General features: G+C 36.4%; 1 protein-coding gene and 1 long non-coding RNA gene across 3 annotated transcripts in view; one reads left to right on the top strand and one right to left on the bottom strand.

Annotated features, from left to right (window-relative positions):
* The window catches only part of LOC131802165 (uncharacterized), a 106,589-nt gene that overhangs the window by 8,016 nt on the left and 74,057 nt on the right, over positions 1 to 24,516 (top strand). The window lies entirely within an intron of this gene.
* Positions 5,343 to 24,516, bottom strand: part of LOC101888223 (tumor necrosis factor receptor superfamily member wengen) — a 71,309-nt gene continuing 52,135 nt past the window's right edge. For both annotated transcript variants that reach the window (XM_059121728.1, XM_059121729.1), the window contains 2 exons: positions 14,267 to 14,437; positions 5,343 to 5,899 (listed from right to left, as the gene is read on the bottom strand). In XM_059121728.1, the coding sequence (XP_058977711.1) occupies positions 5,727 to 5,899; positions 14,267 to 14,437 (344 nt within the window). In that variant the 3' untranslated portion in view covers positions 5,343 to 5,726. The remainder of the gene's footprint in view (positions 5,900 to 14,266; positions 14,438 to 24,516) is intronic.

Here is a 24,516-nt window from a genome sequence, read left to right as displayed (position 1 = left end):
AAATGAAAGGTCTCGAGGAGTACGTTCCGAATCTGTGGACCTTATAGTCAAAAAGAATTTCAGACTTAGGAATTTTTTGCATTTTCTGAAGAATTATCGCTCAATTTTATGGAAATTGCAGATAAAAACATCCACAGAACAGAAACTAAAAATGAAGCGGTGTCGAGGCTGGGCACAAATGAAAGGTCTCGAGGAGTACGTTCCGAATCTGTGGACCTTATAGTCAAAAAGAATTTCAGACTTAGGCATTTTTTGCATTTTCTGAAGAATTATCGCTCAATTTTATGGAAATTGCAGATAAAAGCATCCACAGAACAGAAACTAAAAATGAAGCGGTGTCGAGGCTGGGCACAAACGAAAGGTCTCGAGGAGTACTTTCCGAATCTGTGGACCTTATAGTCAAAAAGAATTTCAGACTTAGGAATTTTTTGCATTTTCTGAAGAATTATCGCTCAATTTTATGGAAATTGAAGATAGAAGCGTCCACAGAACAGAAACTAAAAATGAAGCGGTGTCGAGGCTGGGCACAAATGAAAGGTCTCGAGGAGTACTTTCCGAATCTGTGGACCTTATAGTCGAAAAGAATTTCAGACTTAGGCATTTTTTGCATTTTCTGAAGAATTATCGCTCAATTTTATGGAAATTGCAGATAAAAGCGTCCACAGAACAGAAACTAAAAATGAAGCGGTGTCGAGGCTGGGCACAAATGAAAGGTCTCGAGGAGTACTTTCCGAATCTGTGGACCTTATAGTCAAAAAGAATTTCAGACTTAGGAATTTTTTGCATTTTCTGAAGAATTAGCGCTCAATTTTATGGAAATTGAAGATAGAAGCGTCCACAGAACAGAAACTAAAAATGAAGCGGTGTCGAGGCTGGGCACAAATGAAAGGTCTCGAGGAGTACTTTCCGAATCTGTGGACCTTATAGTCGAAAAGAATTTCAGACTTAGGCATTTTTTGCATTTTCTGAAGTATTATCGCTCAATTTTATGGAAATTGCAGATAAAAACATCCACAGAACAGAAACTAAAAATGAAGCGGTGTCGAGGCTGGGCACAAATGAAAGGTCTCGAGGAGTACTTTCCGAATCTGTGGACCTTATAGTCGAAAAGAATTTCAGACTTAGAAATTTTTTGCATTTTCTGAAGAATTATCGCTCAATTTTATGGAAATTGCAAATAAAAGCATCCACAGAACAGAAACTAAAAATGAAGCGGTGTCGAGGCTGGGCGCAAACGAAAGGTCTCGAGGAGTACTTTCCGAATCTGTGGACCTTATAGCCAAAAAGAATTTCAGACTTAGGAATTTTTTGCATTTTCTGAAGAATTGTCGCTCAATTTTATGGAAATTGCAGATAAAAGCATCCACAGAACAGAAACTAAAAATGAAGAGGTGTCGAGGCTGGGCACAAATTTAGAAGTTAATTAAAAATGTGTTGCAATTATTTTTGTATTTTCTGTATTTATAATTTGAATTCAACAATTTTTTGTCAGTGCATGTATATTACCTTCTGTTCAATTTTAACTCCAATCAATGCTCTCACTATTTTTCGAAGTTCGAATTATCTGCAATTTCCATAAAATTGAGCGATAATTCTTCAGAAAATGCAAAAAATGCCTAAGTCTGAAATTCTTTTCGACTATAAGGTCCACAGATTCGGAAAGTACTCCTCGAGACCTTTCATTTGTGCCCAGCCTCGACACCGCTTCATTTTTAGTTTCTGTTCTGTGGACGCTTCTATCTTCAATTTCCATAAAATTGAGCGATAATTCTTCAGAAAATGCAAAAAATTCCTATGTCTGAAATTCTTTTTGACTATAAGGTCCACAGATTCGGAAAGTACTCCTCGAGACCTTTCATTTGTGCCCAGCCTCGACACCGCTTCATTTTTAGTTTCTGTTCTGTGGATGCTTTTATCTGCAATTTCCATAAAATTGAGCGATAATTCTTCAGAAAATGCAAAAAATGCCTAAGTCTGAAATTCTTTTCGACTATAAGGTCCACAGATTCGGAAAGTACTCCTCGAGACCTTTCATTTGTGCCCAGCCTCGACACCGCTTCATTTTTAGTTTCTGTTCTGTGGACGCTTCTATCTTCAATTTCCATAAAATTGAGCGATAATTCTTCAGAAAATGCAAAAAATTCCTATGTCTGAAATTCTTTTTGACTATAAGGTCCACAGATTCGGAAAGTACTCCTCGAGACCTTTCATTTGTGCCCAGCCTCGACACCGCTTCATTTTTAGTTTCTGTTCTGTGGACGCTTTTATCTGCAATTTCCATAAAATTGAGCGATAATTCTTCAGAAAATGCAAAAAATGCCTAAGTCTGAAATTCTTTTCGACTATAAGGTCCACAGATTCGGATAGTACTCCTCGAGACCTTTCATTTGTGCCCAGCCTCGACACCGCTTCATTTTTAGTTTCTGTTCTGTGGACGCTTCTATCTTCAATTTCCATAAAATTGAGCGATAATTCTTCAGAAAATGCAAAAAATTCCTAAGTCTGAAATTCTTTTTGACTATAAGGTCCACAGATTCGGAAAGTACTCCTCGAGACCTTTCGTTTGTGCCCAGCCTCGACACCGCTTCATTTTTAAATATTTTATTCTCAGTTTAAATGTAGAGTTAAGGGTTTCAAAGTTTTTCAACGTAAATTTTAATTAGGTTTTTATTTAGCGATTTCATTTGAAATTTGAAATTTGTAGGGAAAATTATGAAATTTGATGAAAACTAATATAATTTAGTTTACCTTTAATTTTCTCTGGTTTACTACTCTCTCTCTCTCTTTATTAACCCTTTGTGAACCGGAGAAAAAATCACCTTGGTTTGTGTCTTTGCTAATTAAATTTAAATTTATCTTGACGGACATGACTCTTTATGGGTTAGGTACCAGAAGAGTGGGTTTCGCAGATATATACCACCTTGACAACAGATCCTGCATTAGCAAAAAATATTTGGATGTGTAAAATTTGAGTAGAGTTTCGCTTTTCTTTGACCGTTTTGTTTTTCAAAATCTTGAACCTTATGTGGGGGAGGTACCCGAAGAAATGGTCCGATCTCTACCATCTTTATAACAGATCTTGTGTTGACAGAAATATTGAAATGTGCCCAGTTTGAATGGAATCGAATGTTTATTTCGCGTTTTATGAGCTTCATGGAAAAAAATTGACCCTTTGTGGAGAAGGTACCAGAAGGATTGGACCGATGTATCCCATCTTCCCACCAGACTTTGGGTTAATAAAAATATTGTGATGTGTGTAATTTGAACCGGATACTTATTTCGGATTTTATGATCGTTTCGGTTATTCAAACCATTGACCCTTTGTGGGGCGGTACCAGAAGGAATGCTCCGACCTCTACCATCTTTATGACATACCCTGTGTTTATGGAAATATTGAGATATACCAAGTCTGAATGAAATCGGATATAATTTCGCGTTTTATGAGTTTTAGGCTCATTCAAAATTTGGCCCATTGTCAGGGAGGTACCAGAAGGAATGGACCGATATATTCCATCTTTACACTAGACCTTGTGTTATTAAAAATATTGCAATGTGCGTAATTTGAAGACAATCGAACATTTAAATCACATTTTATAAGAGTTATAGTTATTCAAATTTGTAACCCTTTGTGGGAGAGGTACTGGATGGAGTAGACTGATATTGCTCCTGACCTAGCACTGATGTAAATATTAGAATTCGCGAAGTTGGAGCAAAATCGTATTATCCTTTCTCTTTCTGTGCAGTAATTTACTTTCTTTGAAAATGTTCACATTTTGTGGTACTAGAAGGAGTGGACCGATATTGCCCATCTCCGAATTCGATATAAGTTCGACAATAAAAATACGTGGTACCAAGTTTGGATCAAATCGGATAGTCCCTTTGATTGCTATCGTGCACACAAGCCAGACAGACAGATGGACATCGACATTTTGTCCAAAGAGACCTAAGTTCTAAAACCGTTATTTCGATGCCCTCTCTAGCCATATGGCTGAGAGTATATAAAACGTGAAAAAATGTGACAAAAATCAGCAAATACCAAATATTGAGAGATGGCTTTATATGGGGACCATACCAAACCGTAGACCGATATGTCTCATTTTCAATACCAAGTATCCTTTATAATACAATACAAATTGTTCTGCCAAAATTTGAAGCACTAAATAATGTGGGCTGCATCGTGATTTCAACAGACAGATGGATATCGTTAAATTGTCTCAGAATTTTATGCTGATCATGGGGTCTACGACGAAGATTTAAGGATGTTTCAATGTGGAGGTTATTAAAATAGAAGACACTTCAAAATTTCTCAATTTTATTTAACTCAAATTTGAAATCATTTGAAATCTTTTAAAATATCGTTATCAGCGAGTCCTCTAAAATATATCTTCAATGAGTTAACATTTTTTTCCTATTAGATACGTTCACAACAACAAAACAGTAAATGGTATTCAGAACGTTAAGTCTATGTTCAGATTTCGGCATTTTATGATCTCTACTCATAGAAGTGGAAATCTTGACTCCCTGCAAGACAAAAAAGGCCAAAAAGAACACTTTTGGTGAGTTGAGCGTTTGTGACATTTGAGAGCTCGAGGTTAGATATGATTAACAGGCCCCAATGTTGGCTTCATAAACCCTTTCTTCATAATTATATTATAATTATTTTTCGCTCGAATTTTTCCAGAGTTGACCCTAGTTTTTTTTTTCCATAACAATAATTGTCGTTAATGGTATCAGCTGGCATCTTAAGAAAACAATACTTTTTAAATTATTTTTCAATATCCTCTCCTCTTATTTTATTCTCCACAAAAAGTTATGAATTCAAAATTCCAGAAAAACATTTTTTGTTTTTATTTTAAAAATAACCTAATTTGTTTTGTGTTTTTTATTTAAAATAAATTTAATTAATTAATATTGGTTTAATATTAAATGTAATATTAATTGCCAATGCCTATTTCAATACGCAGTGTGTTTAAATATATAACTGTTAATTGTTTCTTTTAAAATCAAATGTTTATTTACACAACGGAATAGTTTTTTTTTTTAATTATAAAATTAGAATTGATACCTCTAAACCTAAATAAGAAAATAAAATAAAACAAGTAAATTAAAAAAATAATACAACAAGACAACAAAATTTATATTTTTTATAATAAGTTAGGAGTCTAGTTTTAAAAGAGAGAGAGAGAGGGAGAGAGCACGAGAAGGAGAGGGAAAGAATAATGAAATAATTTACTGCTTAATTGTTTCGATTTTATTTCATTTATTTTTTTATTAATATAATTATTTGTGTGTTTTTAATTTTAATTTTTTTTTTAATTTATTCTTAAGTATGTTGCAGTTGCTTTAGGGTTGTTGTGTTTGTTGTTGTTCTTGTTCGTAGAATTTGGGCTTAAAAATATAATATTTAAAATTTCATTTCAAAAGAATTTACAATTCTGTTTGACAATAGAATAGCTGCCGTATTGGGGTCTCAGGCCACGTTTGCACTACAGCCCTTTAATGTGATAAGTGTTGTATCATAATCTACATATATTCCAAACCGTGGAATTATCATGATAGAATTCTTTACCCCCATAAAGGGCTTAAATGTAACCGTGGCCTAAAATTAGTTTTCAAATCGTTTAGGAAAAAAAATAAACAAAAAGGGGGTTTTAGTTGTTCGGATAGCTTTGAAGAATTCTTGGGCTGTTTTTTGATTTCGGGAGTAGTGTGGTTTTTTTTTTCTTTTAGCATTTCGAGCCAGTTCCATTTCCATCCTCGATATAAACATTGCCCGATTTTAGGGTATTTGTTGTTGTTGTATTAAAAAGATGTCGGTCATGTGGCGACTGCAAATGATGATGTTGTCCACCCAGCTGCCCAGAATGAAGGTGGAGGTTGTGATGTTTATCCGATTTTTCTGAAAAGAAAAAAATAGAAACAAAAATTAATAAAAAAGTCAATGAAAGGAGGATTTGGTCACCTCTGAAATAATAAAACAAAGTTTAAAATATTTTGTAAATTTTAAAGAAAAACAAGTGAAAAAGTATCAGTCGGTTTTGTCGACAGATGCATACCCTCAGCCAATGTTTGAGTATTTAAATATATTTTGACTTCTGTTAGGATTGTTCAAATTGTTGACCCTCTATGGAATAGTTTCCGAAGAAATGGCTCAATATTGTCCATTTCGTATCGGACCTAAATAAATGTGATATAAATATTGCGACGTGTCAAGTTTTGGACTGTATCGATGCTTCCTTCATTTTATATAAGATATATGATAGTTTTAGGAAATGTAAAAATGTGCTTGAGGAACTAGATATGGTCGCCCGAAGTATTCAATTTCCAAACTTCATCTAAGACAGATAAAAATATTGGTATGGTCAAAATTACAAGAAAATCGAACATTTTCATCCACTTTTATGCGAAATCATAAATTCAGACGAATTCCATATTCATATCAGATTTCTGGTTGAGAGAAATATTTAAGCATGGCAAGTTGTAAAGAATCGCTTACTTGTTTAGCAAGTTATGGTAGACAAAATATTGAAAATTGTGACCCTATTTAGGGGAAATACCAGAAGGGGTTCGCAGAGTTATATCATCTTCACAACAGATCTTTCGTTAGCAAAAAGTTTTGTATGTGTGAATTTTGAGGAGTTTTGGATGCTTATTTCGCTCTATTTTCGAGGAGCTACCAGGAGCTTAGCTTGGGAGTAGCTTATTTCGAGAAGCTACCAGAAGGAGTGGATCTATATCATCGATCCATTCATCTTCACAGCAGATCTTGTGTTAGTAGAAATAATGCTATGTGTGAAACAAGAAGAGAACTGCATGCTTATTTCCGATTTTATAATCGTTTTGATTATTCAAAACTTTAACTCTTTGTGGAGGAGGTACTAGAAGGAATTGCCCGACCTCTACCATCTTTATAACAGATCTTGTGGTTGTGCAAATATTGAGATATATCAAGTCTGAATTGAATCGAATGTTAATTCCGAGTTTTATAAACTTTATGGATATTCAAAAGTTTGATTCTCTGTAGGGGAGGTACCAGAAGGGGTGGACCGGTACATTTCATCTTCACAGCAGATCTTGTGTTAGTAGACATAATGGGATGTGCGAAAAAGAGTATCGAATGCTTATTTCAGATTAAATTATAGTTTTGAATATTCAAAACTACGACTGTTTGTGAGGGAGGTACCAGAAGGAATGTTCCGATCTCTACCATCTATCCAGCAGATCCTGTTTTGATGGAAACAGTCACATTTGTCAAGTCTGAATGGAATCGGATGTTAATTTGGCTTTTTATGACCTTCATGGATGTTAAAATTTCGACCCTTTGTTTGGGAGGAGCCAGAAGGAGTGGACCGATACATTGCATCTTCACACCAGACCATTGGTTAAAAAAATATTGTAATGTGTGTAATTTGAAGACGATCGGACTCTTACATCACATTTTATAAGAGTTATAATTATTCATAATTTTGACCCTTTATCCATTTTCGCACCTGGCCTAGCACTGATGCAAATATTAAGATTTGCAAAGTTGAAGCAAAATCTGATTATCCTTTCACTTTCTGTGCAGAAAAATATTTTTTTGAAAATGTCGACCTTTTGTGGAGGAGGTAACGATTGGACCGATATTGCCCATCTCCAAACTCGATCTAAGATTAATAATAATATTATGATGTACCAAGTTTGGCCCGAATCGGATACTGCTTTCGAAAGTTATAGTACGCACCAACAAGGCAGACAGACAGACGGAAGGACATCGCTAGATCGACTTCAAATGTCCTGCAATGGATTTGGTCCAAAGAGACCTAGGGTCTATTTCGACTAGGCTGGTTTTGACCGTATCAATTGATACTAGTCATATGGCTGAGGGTATAAAGAACCAAAAACAAACGAAACGTGGGTTTGGTCCAAGAAAAATAGTTAACATTTTTTTGTGAAATTTAAAAAAAAAAACTTAACAAGTTCGGCCAGGCCGAACTTTTGATACCCTCCACCATTTGGAAGGAACTCGACAAATTTCAAAACAATCCCGAAAACTGCCACTTAAAATAAAACCATTATATGGAGACCATACGAAGATGTGGACCTGCATACGAAATATTTATCGGGAGGTACTGTTATATGTGTGGGGGGGTCTATTCGAAGACGTGGCATACAAAAGCATACAAAAGTTTTTGTCATAGGCTGTAGTACCCATTACGAACTTTATATATGAAATTTGATATAATTCCGGCAAATAATGTCGCTAAAATCATTAAAATACCGAATATCGGGGGGCACCGTCATATGGAGGTTATACGAAAACGTGGACGTGCACTGCTCATATTCAATACCAAAAGTTCTGCAAACATAATATATATTTGGGTAAATTTTTATCAATCTTTCGTTCGGAAGATAGAGTGATTTCCACAGACGGATACTCGGACGGACAAGGCTAAATCGGCATAGAATTTTATACTGATCAATAATGTATATAATTTGTGGGGTCTATAACGTATATTTCGAGGTGTTACAAACGGAATAACAAACATAATATACCCTCCATACTATGATGGAGGGTATAAAAAAACAAATTGACGTAAGAGCTGGATCACGACACGTTATCATGATAATGATTATCATCATCACAACCACGATAATGATGATAGGGGAAAAAACGTAAACCATAAATCGCACCTTAATCAACACTATTCATGGCACTACCCCCCTCTCCTTGTTTCATTCATTCCATTGTGTCTAAATGCCGCCTCCAAAAAAAAAAACAAATATTTCGAAGACAACGACGAATGTCAACATATATCCTTATATTTTATTACTGTCTGAGTGGTTTTTGTTTTATTTATTCTCTCGACGAAATTATTGTTAAAATTCAAAAAATGTCTTCATGTTTTTCTGTCTCAGATTGACAATTGATTGGCGACGTGTGGCCATAACAATCAGCCACGAAATGAAACAAACCAAAATTAAAAAAAAAAATCCAAAAAGCCACAATAATGCGACCACTCACTCCAGAAAAAAATGGAAATAAAAATAAACCACAACAAATTAATATTTTACAACAAGACGGACAGAAAAAAAAAACAATTTATGAGATATATTTTGAAAATACCATGGCTTGAGATATTGTGGTTTTATGGCTGTCAAGTTAAGCCAGGTTCACACGATCACCAATACGAGATATACAGGGTGAGATGAAAAAACTGCAACCAAATTTAGACTGCTGTCATTTCTAAGCCACTCGTCCGATAGCAGTTAAAATTATTCCAGTGACAGCTCATTATAATGTTCACAAGCCTACAAAATCATTTTGGCGAGAATTTTCCAGACAAAAAGTTATTCGTGGTGGAATTCTAGCGTGATAGTGTGATTTCTTTTTATTTGGCTGGAAAACCACAAGTGGCTATCGTCGTTAGAGCACTCCAGCATTTAAATGTGAATAAATCTTTTGTGTCTCGTTCCATCGCTCGTTATCGGTTACCGTGATACTGGTAGCTTACCCCGACGTCAATGAAGTGGTCGGAAGAAAACAGCAACATCAGCAGAAATGGTTCGAAAAGTAAAGAAGCGACTTGATCGAAACCCGCATCGCAATGGCCGAAAAATGGCTCTTGAGCTGAACATATCGCAATATTCCATTCGGCAAATATTGAAAAATGAGCTCGGGTTAAAGCCATTGAAATTCCAAAAATGGCCAAGAACTTACACCACAATAGAAAGACAATAGACCCAACAGAACTAAAGAGTTGCTTCGCTTGACCAAAAATGGTGAACTGCCGAATTTGGTTTTCCCCGAAGAGAAAACATTCGTTGTCCAACAGTTTGTAAATAAAGAAAACGACCGTGCCTACTTGCCAAAGAGGTCAGCTGAAAATGTGCACCTTCGGTTGGCCACCATAACTCAAGCGCCGGCGGCCATGGTGATGGTGTGTGCTGCTATAACAGCCGTTGGTCGCTCTCCGCTTGTATTAATCGACCGTGGCATCAGAATAAATGCCGAATATTATGGCGAAAATATTCTGGAGAGTGTATAAATCCTAGAGCACACAAACATTTTTGGTACAGACCTTGGACATTCCAATAGGACTCAGCACCATCACTCAGCACGCGCCACCCAAAAATGGTTACAAAATGAGAGGCCTATCGCTTTCATTCCCAGCGCACAATGGCCACCAAAATCTTCGGATACCAATCCGTTGGACTATTGTATCTGGAATATTTTGGAAAGCAAGGTTGGCACTAAAAAATACCAAAGTGACGATCACCTCAAGCAAGCGCTTCGCCGGGAATGGGCCAAAATATAGCAGTACAACATTCGGGCAGCGTGAAGCGGTTTCATTGGCCGTTTGAAGGCCATAATTCGTGTCAAAGGTGACCAATTCGAACAAATCTAAACTTATTCTAAAATTTGATGATATTTCCGACATTTTTGCTTTCATTCAATAAAATAAAAAAAATGTAAAAATTATGGCGTTTAACTTTGTTGCTGTTTTCATTTATCTCACCTGTACAGTTTATTCCCAAGGGAATGAAACATATCCAATATTTTCACATTATACCTACTCCTTTACTCTCAAAACAAACCCATATGAAATATTATTGAGTAATTTCAATAAGATTTTTGTTTAAAAAGATTTCCTCAAAAATCCATTTCCCACACGCAATATTGAATATGTCAGCCACGAACCAAAAATGTTGACACATGTATGTAAAACATAAATTTTGACGGACAACGAACTTCAAACAAAACCTTTCAAACTTAAGACAATAAACAGTGTTGCTGTTTGAGAAACGCTTCAAAATAAACACTAATGTTGCAATGATAATAGAGAGACATTTAAACAAAAATAAACTCAAACCACTCATTTCCAATATGACAAAATTCCGCATTTCTTCCCCCTTCTCTATTTCTCGGTCTCTTCGTCCCTTAAGACCCTCACATAATTTCCATTAGCACTTTTAGGTGCATGGCATTACAACTTCTTCTAATGGCAACAAAAACAAATGTCCTCTCCAAACAATGCATTTACACTTCTCTGACAATGTAAACGAAGAGCAATGCTCTCTCTCACACATATGCTCATGCTCATTGCACTGCAACAACAACGACAATTTCTAATGGTGCCTAGCGCCCACAGGCATCATGCTGGGCGAGGTACTTGAATCTAAAACGACCTAACGCTGCATGCATACATTTGTGTTCGTCGCACGGATGCACGCTGGGTTTGGTGACAATTTTACAATTACCACAAACAACAATCGATCGTTTAAAGTAACAACAACAAAAACAACAATTGTTTTCACAAATGCGAAAGAAAACGAAATTAAAATTATCCTCCAAACATCTTGAAAATGGATTAAACAAAAAATCCCTTAGTACCCAGCGAGTGGGAAATGCATCCCGCCAGGTTTCAAGGCAATAAGAAACACTTGAAGCGAGGCATAAACAGGCGACAATGACATGGAAAGGTTTTTTTCTTTTTTTTATGGCTCACAGTGGTTCGAGAAACAAAACACAGCTGTTGCCAGAGGGAGGAACGGCCGAGTGCCAATTGGAAAGATTGATTGCCTCGAGAAAATGCATATGCCACAAAATATATAAATACATATAATAAGAAAGAAGTTATGGCCACGTTTCGAAGTTTAGATTTAAAAAAAGGTTAAAAATATTTCGAATAGTAGCCCCCAGATACCAATTTTTATTTTCCATGGACCATAACAGATATCCATTCCAAAAAAAAAAAATATGCAATAAAAAGAAGTCTTATGATCTATCGATAGGAAATTCCCTCAAAGTATAGAAGACGTTCTACAGGCCTTCTACATCAGAAGACCATTTTATAGGTCTTCTATATATTTAGAAGACCTTCTATATTCAGAAGAACTTATGTGGGTCCTCTATATCAAGTAGATTTTCAACAAATTTTTATATCGAGAAGACCTTCTGTAAGTTTAGAAGATCTTCTATAGCTCTCCGATAACTAGAATATCACGAAGACCTTCGGTAGGTCCAGAAGACTTTCTGTAGGTCTAAAATACCTTTATAGTTTTTCCGTATTCAAAAGACTTTCTATGGGTTTTTTATACAACAGTGTTCTGTAGGTCGTCTCAAGTCCCTGGGTAGGTCTTCTGTATTCAGAAGACCTTCTGTGGGTCTTCAATATCCAGGATACCTTTCGGGGGTCCTTCAATGGGTCTCTATATCTAGAAGACCTTATATATCAATAGGACCCTTTAGAGGTCTTCTGTATCTGGAAGACCCTCTCTAAATCTTCTATTTCCAAATGACCTACCCTAGGTCTTCTATATATAGAAGACCTTTTGTAGGTCCTCTATAGCCAAACCTCTATGGGTCTTCTGTATCCTTCTCTAGATCTTCTATATTTAAAGGACCTACTCTAGGTCTTTTATATCTAGAAGACCTTCTCTAGGTTTTCTACACCTAGAATACATTCAGTAGGTGTTCCTTACATAGAAGACCTTCTATAGGTCTTCTATAGAAGTTCTTCTGTAGGTCTTCTATATTCGAAGGACCATCTATAGGTCTTCTCTATCTAGAAGACCTTCTCTAGGTTTTCTATTTCCAGAAGACTTTCTCTAGATTTTCTATATACAGAATACCTTCTGTAGATCCCCTACATCCAGAAGACCTTCTGTATTTAGAAGACCCCCTCTAGGCCTTCTATGCTGAGGAGACCTTCTGTAGGTCTTCTATATCCAATGACCCTCTATAGATCTTCTAAATCTAGAAGACCTTCTCTAGATCTTTTAGACCTGCTGTAGGTCATCTAAATATTGAAGACCTACAAAATGTCTAGGTATATCCAAAGGAACCTTTCTATTCGAAAGACCCTCTAGGTTTTCCATATCCAGAAGACCCTTTATACCTTCTATGCCTAAGAAACCTTCTGTAGATCGTCTTTATTCAAAGGACCTTCAATAGGTCTGTCTATAGGTCTTCTATATCTAAAAGACCTTCTAAAGATCTTCTGTATCTGGAAGACCTGTTGTTAATCCTCAATATAACGAAGACCTTCTATAGGTCTTCTATATCTGGAAAACCTTCTTTGGGTCTTGTATATCCAAAGGATTTTCTATAGGTCTTCTACCGAAAGAAGACTTTCTACGCGTCTTCTATAGGCCTTCTATATCTAGAATACACTCCATTGTATCTCGAGGACCTTCTAGAGGTCTTCTATATCTAGAAGATCTTCGATATCTAAAAGACCTTCTCTAAGTCTCCAAAATTTGAAGATCTTATGTACGCCTCCTTTATCGAGAAAACCTTCTAAGATCTCCAAAATCTAGAAGACCTTCAATAGGATGAAGATCTTATGTACGCCTCCTTTATCGAGAAAACCTTCTAAGATCTCCAAAATTTAGAAGACCTTCAATAGGTCTCTTATAAATCCAGAAGACCTTTTTTGAGGCTTCTACATCGAAAAGACCTTCTATGGGTCTTCTACCTGTAGAAGACCGTCTTTGGGTCTTCTATAGACCTTCTATATCTAAAGGATCCTCTATAAGTCCCACATTTCTCGAGGATCTTATATGGTTCTATATCTAATAGAAATGGGACGATATGTCTCCTTAATCTAATAGAAACTTTTTTAAGTCCCCTAAAGCTCGAGGACCTTCTGTGGGAATTCCTATCGAGAAGGCATTTTTCTTTCTCAAGAAGACCTGAGTCTTCTATATTTCGAAAATCTTCTGTAAGTCTTATATATAAATCCTCAATATCACAAGGACCTTCTAGAGGTCCCTTATATGTAGAAGACCTTCCGCAAATAGAAAATCTGTCATGGGTATCTTGTTGCCTTCGTTTTTGGCGGTAATGAACAGACCTTACATCGCCAGAAGATCTTGGTAATGGCGATGACTTTGTTCAAAATCATGGTGTTGTGGCAGCAGCTTCTTCTTCAATCCTTACTTAACAACCAATTTCAAACCACTGTGCCACCTATCAACCTCCATTTCAAGTATCAGTTTCAAGTACCCTCTTTTTGAAGTGTTAAAAATTCACTTTTAAAACATGTAATTTATATTTTATTTATAAACACCACTGGAGGACACCAAGAAGTGGTACTACATCGCGCTGTTACTTGAAACTTCCAAAATAATTCCCCATTAATGATAATAATGTACCCCTCAAGTATCTCCAATTTAGATTCTTATGAAATCAAAACAAAACGAAAAAAATTGCTACAATCCTTAAAATAACAACAACATCATTTGATGCAGATGTTGTTGTTGCCATTTCTTTGAAACTCACCTGGTAACATGACATGCTGGGGCTGATGAAATGCTGCCACCGTTGTCTGCAGGGCTGGTGCAGATGGCTGTATCCGTAGGGCATCGGCATTGCCTATGAAAAATGTGCCACCCTCCAAACTTTGTACCTCGGCCAATTTGGCCATGAGTTTGGTTGAAAGTTCTTCGACATCTAAAAATAGAAAAGAAAAATGAAGAAAGCAGATATTAATAAAAATTGGAATATAAATCTGGCAACAGCAGCCGCAGCACTTGTTGTTATTTGTTGGCTATTTTCCATGAATGGCTACGTCGCCGCCGCCGCCGCCCAACTTAAATACCCTGCAGTTCATTAAATTTGTTATTGAGTCGTAAATAAATTTTATAACCCTCCCCACACCCAAATAAAAACACACACAGATTTCCTTATTGTTTATTTATTTTATAATTTTGATAGCTTTTCCTGTTATTTTTCCCCAAAAATTTTTCCAAATATTCTACCTGCCTTCTTTCTTTCCTTCCTTCCGACATGTTTGTTTTCATAATCTCCCAGATTTAGGAAAATTTCTATGTTAGCTTATTTTGGCATCATTGCATGCAATTTCAATTTCATTGATTGACGTCATTTGATTTTGTTGTTTATGTTTTGCTCTTCGTTCACCTCCAGCAAATATCGCAAACAATTGCAATTTGCACTTCATAAAATTCAGAGATTTATATATGTTTTGAGATAAATATGGACTTTGCTTTCAATTTTCAAAACAGAAATCAGACATTGTCTGTTCTTTCTGCGTAATAATTCGATAAACATCCGGTGCTTCCATGAAGAATCGATAATTCTTTAAAATATTGAGGATTTTTTTCATATGAACTGTCGATATTCGTTGATTTCAATAACTTTCAACTATTCTAGGAACCTCTTGTAATTCTACGTGCCATCCATGATTCTACGATTCTATAAACAATCGTAGATTATAAAAACCATCATCCTATTTTGTAAACCTACGGTATTTTTTTGAGCCAATCGGTAAATAAAAGAACCTTCAAAATATACAGGGTGAGATGAGAAAACTTCAACCAATTTCAGACTCCTGTCATTTCTAAGCCACTCATCCGACAGCTGTCAATAATTATTTCGGTGACAGCTAAGAATATTGTTTACAAGCGTTCAAAAGCAGAATTTTCCACAAAAAATGTTATTCGTGATGGAATTCAAACGTGATAGTGTGTTTTCTTTATATTTGGCTGGAAACCCTCAAGTGGCTTTCGTTAGAACACTTCAGCATTTAAATGTGAATAAATCTGTTGTGTCTCGTACCATCGCTCGTTTCCGTGAACTGGAACTGGACGGAAGAAAACAGCCACATCAGCAGAAATGGTTCGAAAAGCGAAAGAAGCGACTTGATCGAAACCCGCGTCGCAGTGGCAGACAAATGGCTCGTGAGTTGAACATATCGCAATATTCCATTCGGCAAATATTGAAAAATGAGTTCGGGGTAAAGCCATTGAAATTCCAAAAAGTGCAAGAACTTGCACCGCAACTGAAATAAAATAGACTTAAAAGAGCTAAAGAATTGCTTCGCTTGGCCGAAAGTAGTGAAGTGCCGAATTTGGTTTTCTCCGCTCCAATGAGAAAACATTCGTTGTCCAGCAGTTTGTGAACAAACAAAGTGATCATGTTTACTTGCCAAAGAGGTCAGCTGAACCTTTGGTTGGCCACCAGAACTCAAGCGCCGGCCATGGTGATGGTGTGTGTGGGCCGCCATAACAGCCGATTGTCGCTCTCCGCTCATATTAATCAACCGTGGTATCAGAATAAATGCCAAATATCATCGCGAAAATATTCTGGAGGGTGTATTAAAGGCTTGGGCACGCAAACATTTTGGCCGCAGACATTGGACATTCCAACAGGACTCAGCACCATCGCACTCAGCACGCGCCACCCAAGAATGGTTACAAAATGAGGTTGCTCGCATCATTTCCAGCCCACAATGGCCACCAAAATTTTCGGATACCAATCCGTTGGACTATTTTGTCTGGAGTATTTTTGGAAAACAAGGTTGGCACTAAAAATTACCAAAGTGTCGATCACCTCAAGCAAGCGCTTCGCCGGGAATGGGCCAAAATACAGCAGAACAGAGCAACATTCGGACAGCGTGTGACGGTTTCATTGGCCATTTGAAGGCCATAATTCGTGCCAAAGGTGATCAATTCTAACAAATCTAAACTCATTCTAATATTTGATGCTATTTCCGACATTTTTTGCTTTCATTCAATAACATTAAAAAAAACGTAAAAATTATAGGCTTTTGACTTTATTGCAGATTTTTTATCTCACCCTGTATTGGTTGTACTTTCTGCGTAATAATTCGATAAACATTCGGCGATTCCACGAATAATCGATAATATTATAATGCCTTGAGAAGTCTGCATATGAACTGTCGATATTTTAATAAAATTTCAACTATTGTAGGAGCTAATTGCCTTCGAAGTTTATTCCATGATTCTCTGAAGGATGAGTAAAACGTTGGTTTTATGAACTATCGTTCTATTTTGTAACCATCGATGTTTTTATACCCTCATACATATGGCTTGAGAACGAGGGTACATATCATTTGAAACGGCCAAAACGCGTCTCATCGAAATAACGGTTATAGACCTTAGGTCTCTATGGCCTTTTTGTTTTGACCAACAAAAAAAAAACGATCATAAAACCCATTATTTCTACTAATTCAATATTTGCTATGAAGATGAAATGTCTCGATCCACTCCTTCTGGTATCTCTCCCATAAAGGAAGGGTCAAAACTTTGAAAAACCATGAAACTCATAAAACGCGAGATTCACATTTGATGCTATCCAGACTTGGCATTTCTCAATATTTCCATCAACACAAGATCTGTTATGAAGATGGTAGGGATCGGACCATTTCTTCTGGTACTTCTCCCACATAGAGTACAAGATTCTGTAAAACAAACCTCTCAATATTTAATGCTTCTTTAACGCATCCTATGAACTAAAGATATTTCTATGAAATCTTTACATGGCTTTTATGGATTTTATCAGATTTATTTCTCTGCTCATTTATTTTTGCAGCTTTATTATTTTTTCTCTCTTTCTGCCTCTATCTCTCTTATATTATGAACGATTTTTCTTTTAGAAATCGCTTATATTTCTCTAATTCTTCTATATTTCATGGGGCAATGAAGATTCCATGATCCCTCTACGATTTTAATTATTTTCAAAAGTGATAATTACCATCTATGAAACATTTTTTATGAACTTTTCTTATTTATTTTTTTTTTTTTTGGTTTTATTAATTCTATGAACTTTCATTATTTTTAGGAACCGTTGTTTTAATTGAGGAGTAATTCATTTTTAATTAATCTGACATCAGTTAATATATGATTCAAGAAATATGAAATTTCTATTCAATATTAATGATCTTAAGGACATTTTACGATGCTATGAACATTCAGCGATTTTAAGAACCTTCCACAAATTGGATTTATGAGCTTTTGTGAATTTTATGAACCATAGACTCTAGTAGGTAACTATTGGGAACTTTTCTCAATTAAGTATTGAAAACAGTTTCTGCCAAATTCGAGCCAATATATTCTCCACATAGAAACCTTAGATTTTTAATCTTTACATTATTATTTCTCTCACACTCTCTTTGCCTCTCTCTCTTTCTCTGTGAAAACAATAAAAACTATCTTTGCTCTATAAAAATTTCTCCATAAATTCCAATGGCTGCAGTTCATTGCTTGAGAAAATTTTCCGGTTCTGGAATGTTGAACACTTCCTTGTTCATCGCTGAAAATTTTGCGATATTCTTTTACATCCTTTTTTGCAGTTGGTTCAGTTCATGCACTTTACAACAAACTTGTGATTTTATGTTCGCAACAAAGATACTAAAAATACGAAGAACTGACAAATGGCACAAGCATCAATATATATATCCGCATCTATTCTGACATAGATATAAACAATATGTGGAAGAACAGATTTTTTTCCAACATCCAAGCACAGTGATTTTAGGAAGATTTTCCAAAATTAACAGCTAATTTCCTCCAAAGAAGTTAAAACATTTTACTTCCATGTACCAGATTTTGGGCTATATCTTCGTTCACCTTTACATGAGAAATGTAATAATTTTTGGAAAATTAATAAATGTGCCTGAGGTACCAGAAAAAGTGGATCGAAGTATTCCACTTCATCTAATACCAAAAAAAATTTGGATGAGCAACTAAAATTTATATCCAATTTTATTCGAATAATTAAATTTAAATTTTTAAATTAAAATGTTTGTCATAGAAGTTCTTTTAAAAATAACTTCTTGGGAAAATATCCCAGACAAAAAAACAAGGGAACTGATGAGGATTATTGGCTCTTTCCGAAACATAGGTATTCCTGCCTTACCCCATGGTAAACATTACCATCGTTCTCCACTAATAAACAAACGTTGTTCTTATAAAAACAACAATAAAGGGATAAAGCCTGACAATTTTGCAACAACAAAATACTACGGTATCCCGAACAAACAAGCCAACACTGTTCTATTAAATTTAAATCTTTTGTGTGGGAGGTACCGGAAGGGTGAGCTGATGAATTTTAGATAAACATGAGATCTCAGGTTACCAAGTTTCTAACGAATCGCTAATTTGCTTAGCAAATTATATAAAATTTGAAAATTCTAACCCTTTGTGGGAGAGATACCAGAAGGTTTGGGCCGATATTTGGCATCTTCACACCAGATCTTGTGTTAATAGAAATATTGGAATGTATGAAATTTGAAGGAAATCGGATGATTACTTCGCATTTATAAGCTCTTCGGTTATTCAAAATGTTGACTCCTCTACGGGGGAAGTTCCAGAAAGAGTGGACCGATATATTCCAGCTTCACACTACGTCTTATGTTAGTAGAAATATTGAGATATGCCAAGTTTGAAAATCGTCGGATGCACATTTCGCGTTTTATGAGCTCCATAGATATTCAAAATTTTGACCACTTTGTGGGGGAGGGGAGGTATAAGAAGGAGTAGACCGACCGATATATTCCAGCTTCACACCACGTCTCTTTTTAGTAGAAATATTGGGATGTGAGAATCGGATACTTATTTGGTATTTTATAAGAGTTAAACCTATTTAAAATTGTATCCCTTTGTGTGGGAGGTACCAGAAGGAATGGTCCGATCTCTACCATGTTTATGGTAGATATTGTATTGATAGAAATATTGAAATTTGCCAAGTTTAAATGGAATCGGACGTTAACTTCGCTTTTTATGAGCTTCATGGTTATTCGAAATGTTTACCCTTTGTGGGGGAGGTACCAGAAGGAGTGGACCTATATATTTCATCTTTACACCAGATCTTGGATTAATAAAAATATTTCGGTGCGTGAAATTTGAAGACAATCCGATTCTTATATCACATTTTATAAAAGTCATAATTATTCAAAATTCCGACCCTTATTGTTCATCTTTACACCTGACCTAGCACTGGTGCAAATATTAATATTTGCGGGGTTGCAGCAAAATGGGATTATCCGATATTTTTCTGTGCAATTTTTGTTTTAAAAATTTCGACCTTTTGTGGGAAAGGTATGAAGAGGTGGACCGATATTGCCCATCTCCGAACTCGATCTAAGTTTGATAATAATAACGATATACCAAGTTTGGATCGGATACTCCCTTCGAGAGTTATCGTCCACACCAGACAGACATCGCTAGATCTACTCAAAATGTCCTGAAACGGATTTTGTCCAAAAAGACCTGTAGCAATATGGCAGAGGGTATAAAAAATTAAATTCATTGTATTTTCTAAAAAAAAAAAAAACTGTATCCGAATTCTGAAAGACATTTCGTAAGAATGTCGGCAGCTGTAATTTCCCTTCAGATCTTTCTATGAATATCCTTGAGTTGGGTTCGATTGTTCAATGTCAGGCTTTTATCAGAACCTTCGGTTAGAAGACACATCTGTCACTCCATACTACTTTCTGTCAGAGAAGCAACGAGCTTGTATCCGATATCGGAATTCTCTTCGGATTTTCGACTGAACACGAACAGTTTAGTTCGCTGGGTTAATTTTCAACATTGTGGAAATTTAATCAGAATTTATATGAGAACAAAAAACTTAAAGGGTCAATGTTAACCCCTTGTTAGATACGAATATCTTAAGGATAATTTCCCCAACCTCAATTTCCCCACCCTCAATTTAGCTACCCTCAAAATTTGCACTTCAATTTAAGTTTTTGTTCTCTTCTATAAATTTCGAAAATTTTAGAATTTTTCCTAGTTTTGTTTTCGAATTCCCACCACTGTGTAACCTCAATGGAAATTTGTTTCATGTCCATAAACATAATATTTCTTAATGTACTCTGGCCAACCATTCTGCCTCTAGTATATCAATACTACTCCAACTATTTGCCGTTCCGAGGCCACAGCCTTCAAACTTTTCATTGATCTGTGGTGCTGCTGCTGCTATTTTTTCTTTTCTCCAGTTCATTCATTTTTCATTTCTATGAGGCGAGAAAAGAAACAGCACTTTGCAAAACAGGAACCGAAGTAATAACAACGGCACCCCTCTCCGCTTCTCACTGACCCGCAGCACCTATGGAATTGGAATTCTGTTCATTTTCATTTCACACCCCGGTAGCTGGAAACAAATAGCGAAAAAATTGCCCGCTATGGAGAAAATAATATTTGTTTATACCAAAATGGGAGCTGAAGCAATGAGGGGGGAGAGCGAACTTTGCCTCAACAAAGTGGTTTGCTGGAAAATAAACTGCCACGTTGGATATACAAAGACAATATGTAAAAGGAAGTATATACAGGGTGAGATGAAAAAACTGCAACCAATTTCAGACTGCTGTCATTTCTAAGCCACTTGTCCGACAGCTGTTAAAATTATTCCAGTGACAACTCATTATATTGTTTACAAGCCTACAAAAAAATGTTGGTGAGAATTTTCCAGAAAAAAAGTGATGGAATTCAAGCGTGATAGTGTGATTTCTTTATATTTGGCTGGGAAAACCGCAAGTGGCTATCGTTAGAGCACTCCAGCATTTAAATGTGAATAAATCTTTTGTCTCGTCTCGTACCATCGCTCGTTACCATAATAGTGGTAGCGTAGTCCGACGTCAAGGAAGTGGGCGAAAGAAAACAGCAACATTAGCAGAAATGGTTCGAAAAGTAAAGAAGCGACTTGATCGAAACCGGCGTCGCAGTGGCCGAAAAATGGCTCGTGAGCTGAACATATCGCAATATTTCATTCGGCAAATATTGAAAAATGAGCTCGGGGTAAAGCCAATGAAATTCCAAAAAGTGCAAGAACTTACACCCCAACTAGACTCAAAAGAGCTAAAGAGTTGCTTCGCTTGGCCGAAAGTGGTGAAATGCCAAATTTGGGTTTCTCCGCTCCGATAAGAAAATATTCGTTGTCCAGCAGTTTGTAAACAAACAAAATGATCGTGTTTACTTGCCAAAGAGGTCAGCTGAAAATGTGCACCTTCGGTTGGCAACCAGAACTCAAGCGCCGGCCATAGTGATGGTGTGGGCCACCATAACAGCTGATGGTCGCTCTCCGCTCGTATTAATCGACCGTGGCATCAGCATAAATGCCGAATATTATTGCGAAAATATTCTGGAGGGTGTACTAAAAAGTCTTGGGCACGCAAACTTTTTGGCCGCAGACCTAGGACATTCCAACAGGACTCAGCACTATCGCACTCATCAAGCGCCACCAAAGAATGGTTACAAAATGAGATTCCTCGCTTCATTTCCAGCGCACAATGGCCACCAAAATCTTCGGATACCAATCCGTTGGACTATTATGTCTGGAGTATTTTGGAAAGCAAGGTTGGCACTAAAAAATACCAAAATGTCGATCACCTCAAGCAAGCGCTTCGCCGGGAATGGGCCAAAATATCGCAGAACAATATTCGGCGGCTTGTGACGGTTTCTTTGGCAGACGGTGACGGTGGCATTGGCAAAAAATGTCGGAAATAGCATCAAATTTTAGAATAAATTTAGATTTGTTCGAATTGACCACCTTTGCCAGGAAATATGACTTTGAATATTTCCTGCCAAAGGTGGTCAATTCGAACAAATCTAAAGTTATTCTAAAATTTTATATATTTCCGAAATTTTTTGCTTTCAATAAAATTTTAAAAAAATGGAAAAATTATGGCGTTTGACTTTATTGCAGTTCTTTTTCATTTCACCCTGTAATTCTTGCAAAGGCCTGCTGGTTATTATGGCCCAAAAAGCAAGAATATTGAAAGGTGGAGCAAAGTTGAAATGTTTACACAATTAATTTGAAATTATCTGAAATTAGCAATAATACCAAAACGTGCGAACGAACAACAACCACCCCAGGCCATTATGTTGAAAGCGTTGAAATGTCTATTTACCAAGGCAGGCATTATCTACTCCTCCATGGCAGCAGCAGTTTCTCTTTTTATCCAACTCTGGCCATTACTCGTCAACAACATTAGCAGCAGCGTGTACATCATTCATGTATTGTAACAACATCCCCTGGCCATATGCCGAGCAGCAGCACCAACAGATCCACCGCGCCACACCATACCAGGGCAGGCCAAACCAAGCCAAGCCATTCCATCATGATTTGTTTACAGGCCATTTCCGAAAATAGTTGCCTGGCTGCAAACGGCTGGCAGCCAACAAGTATGGCGGGGTATGGTGTTGTAAGGAAACTATATTTGTCATTGTAATTATACGACAAGAACAAGAATAACAACAACACCAGCACCCGACCATTAAAGGTGTATCCAAATCGAAATCCAAAAAAAAAAAAAAAGAACAACAAAACCAACAACCACAAATCTGACAATTTATCATTCGTCATGTTGGGGATGTCATCATTACAAGGTGCCTTTCCTGTACAACCAACCATTCCGCCCAACAGCAGCTACCGAATGTTGTTTTTTTGACATTTGCCTAACATATGACAAATGTGGTTGAGTATCATTCCTCCATCTCAATATTTGATTCGATTCCAAAAAAAAAAATGGAAATGCTGTTGTTGTAATCTCTTCAATTCAATTCAAATCATTTCATTCATAAATTTTTTTAAAAAAATTCCTTTACCCAAAAACGATCTCCACAAACCGGAAGTTGTTGTGCGTGTTTGAATTTTTAGAAGAGTTCTCCTACCAAATCGGACACAAATTTATTTTGTGGCCCAAAAATATTTTCAATTCATTTCAAATTCCATAGCCTTTTGGGAAATTAATACAATTCCAGAATGGCAGATAATGTTTTGGTATTTGGCACCATTTTTGGTACGTGATTAATGTTGAGAGAGACGTTTACCTGTCCGGGACACGCTGTTGTTGTTTTTGCCTTTTGGTGGGAATATTTTTTTTTTGAGTGCTTTCTTTTATTTTCGAGCATTTCCTTTTGGTAGCCGGTATAGCTATTTCCGGATTCCATTTCATTCCTGAGATTATTACACAATGTTGTGGGTTATTTAAGGAATTGGGGAAAAGAATTTAAATGAAATTTGGAATCACTTTGTCTTGGAATTTTTTGAGAAGGGAATTTTGAAAAATATTCCCTCAGCTTGAATAGAATTTTTTATACCCTTAGCCATATGGCTAGAGAGGGCATATATCATTTGATATGGCTAAAACGTGCCTCATACAAATAACGGTTATAGACCCTGGGTCTCTGATGCGCACGAGAACTCTCGAAGGGAGTCTCGATTTGGTTCATGCTTGGTACATTGAAATATTACTATTAAACTCCCACAAAAAGGTCGATATTTTCAAAAAAACAAAAAAATATATTTTACTGCACAGATAGAGAAAGGGCAATCCGATTTTGGTTCAACTTTTGCAAATCCTAATATTTCCATCAGTGCTAGGTCAGAGGCGACAATGGACAATATCGGTCCACTCCTTGTGGTACCTCCCTCACAAAACGTCGAATTTTTCAAATAAAAATATATTAATGTACAGGTATAGAAAGGGAATCCGATTTTGCTCCAAATTTGCGAATCCTAACAAGAACAAGAATAACAACAACACCAGCACCCGACCATTAAAGGTGTATCCAAATCGAAATCCAAAAAAAAAAAAAAAGAACAACAAAACCAACAACCACAAATCTGACAATTTATCATTCGTCATGTTGGGGATGTCATCATTACAAGGTGCCTTTCCTGTACAACCAACCATTCCGCCCAACAGCAGCTACCGAATGTTGTTTTTTTGACATTTGCCTAACATATGACAAATGTGGTTGAGTATC

The sequence above is a fragment of the Musca domestica genome, unplaced genomic scaffold (assembly GCF_030504385.1).
Source record: "Musca domestica strain aabys unplaced genomic scaffold, Musca_domestica.polishedcontigs.V.1.1 2, whole genome shotgun sequence".
Classification (NCBI taxonomy): Eukaryota; Metazoa; Arthropoda; class Insecta; order Diptera; family Muscidae; genus Musca; species Musca domestica.
Note: the sequence above shows the minus strand (reverse complement) of the source record. Positions and strands in the feature narration are given on the sequence as shown.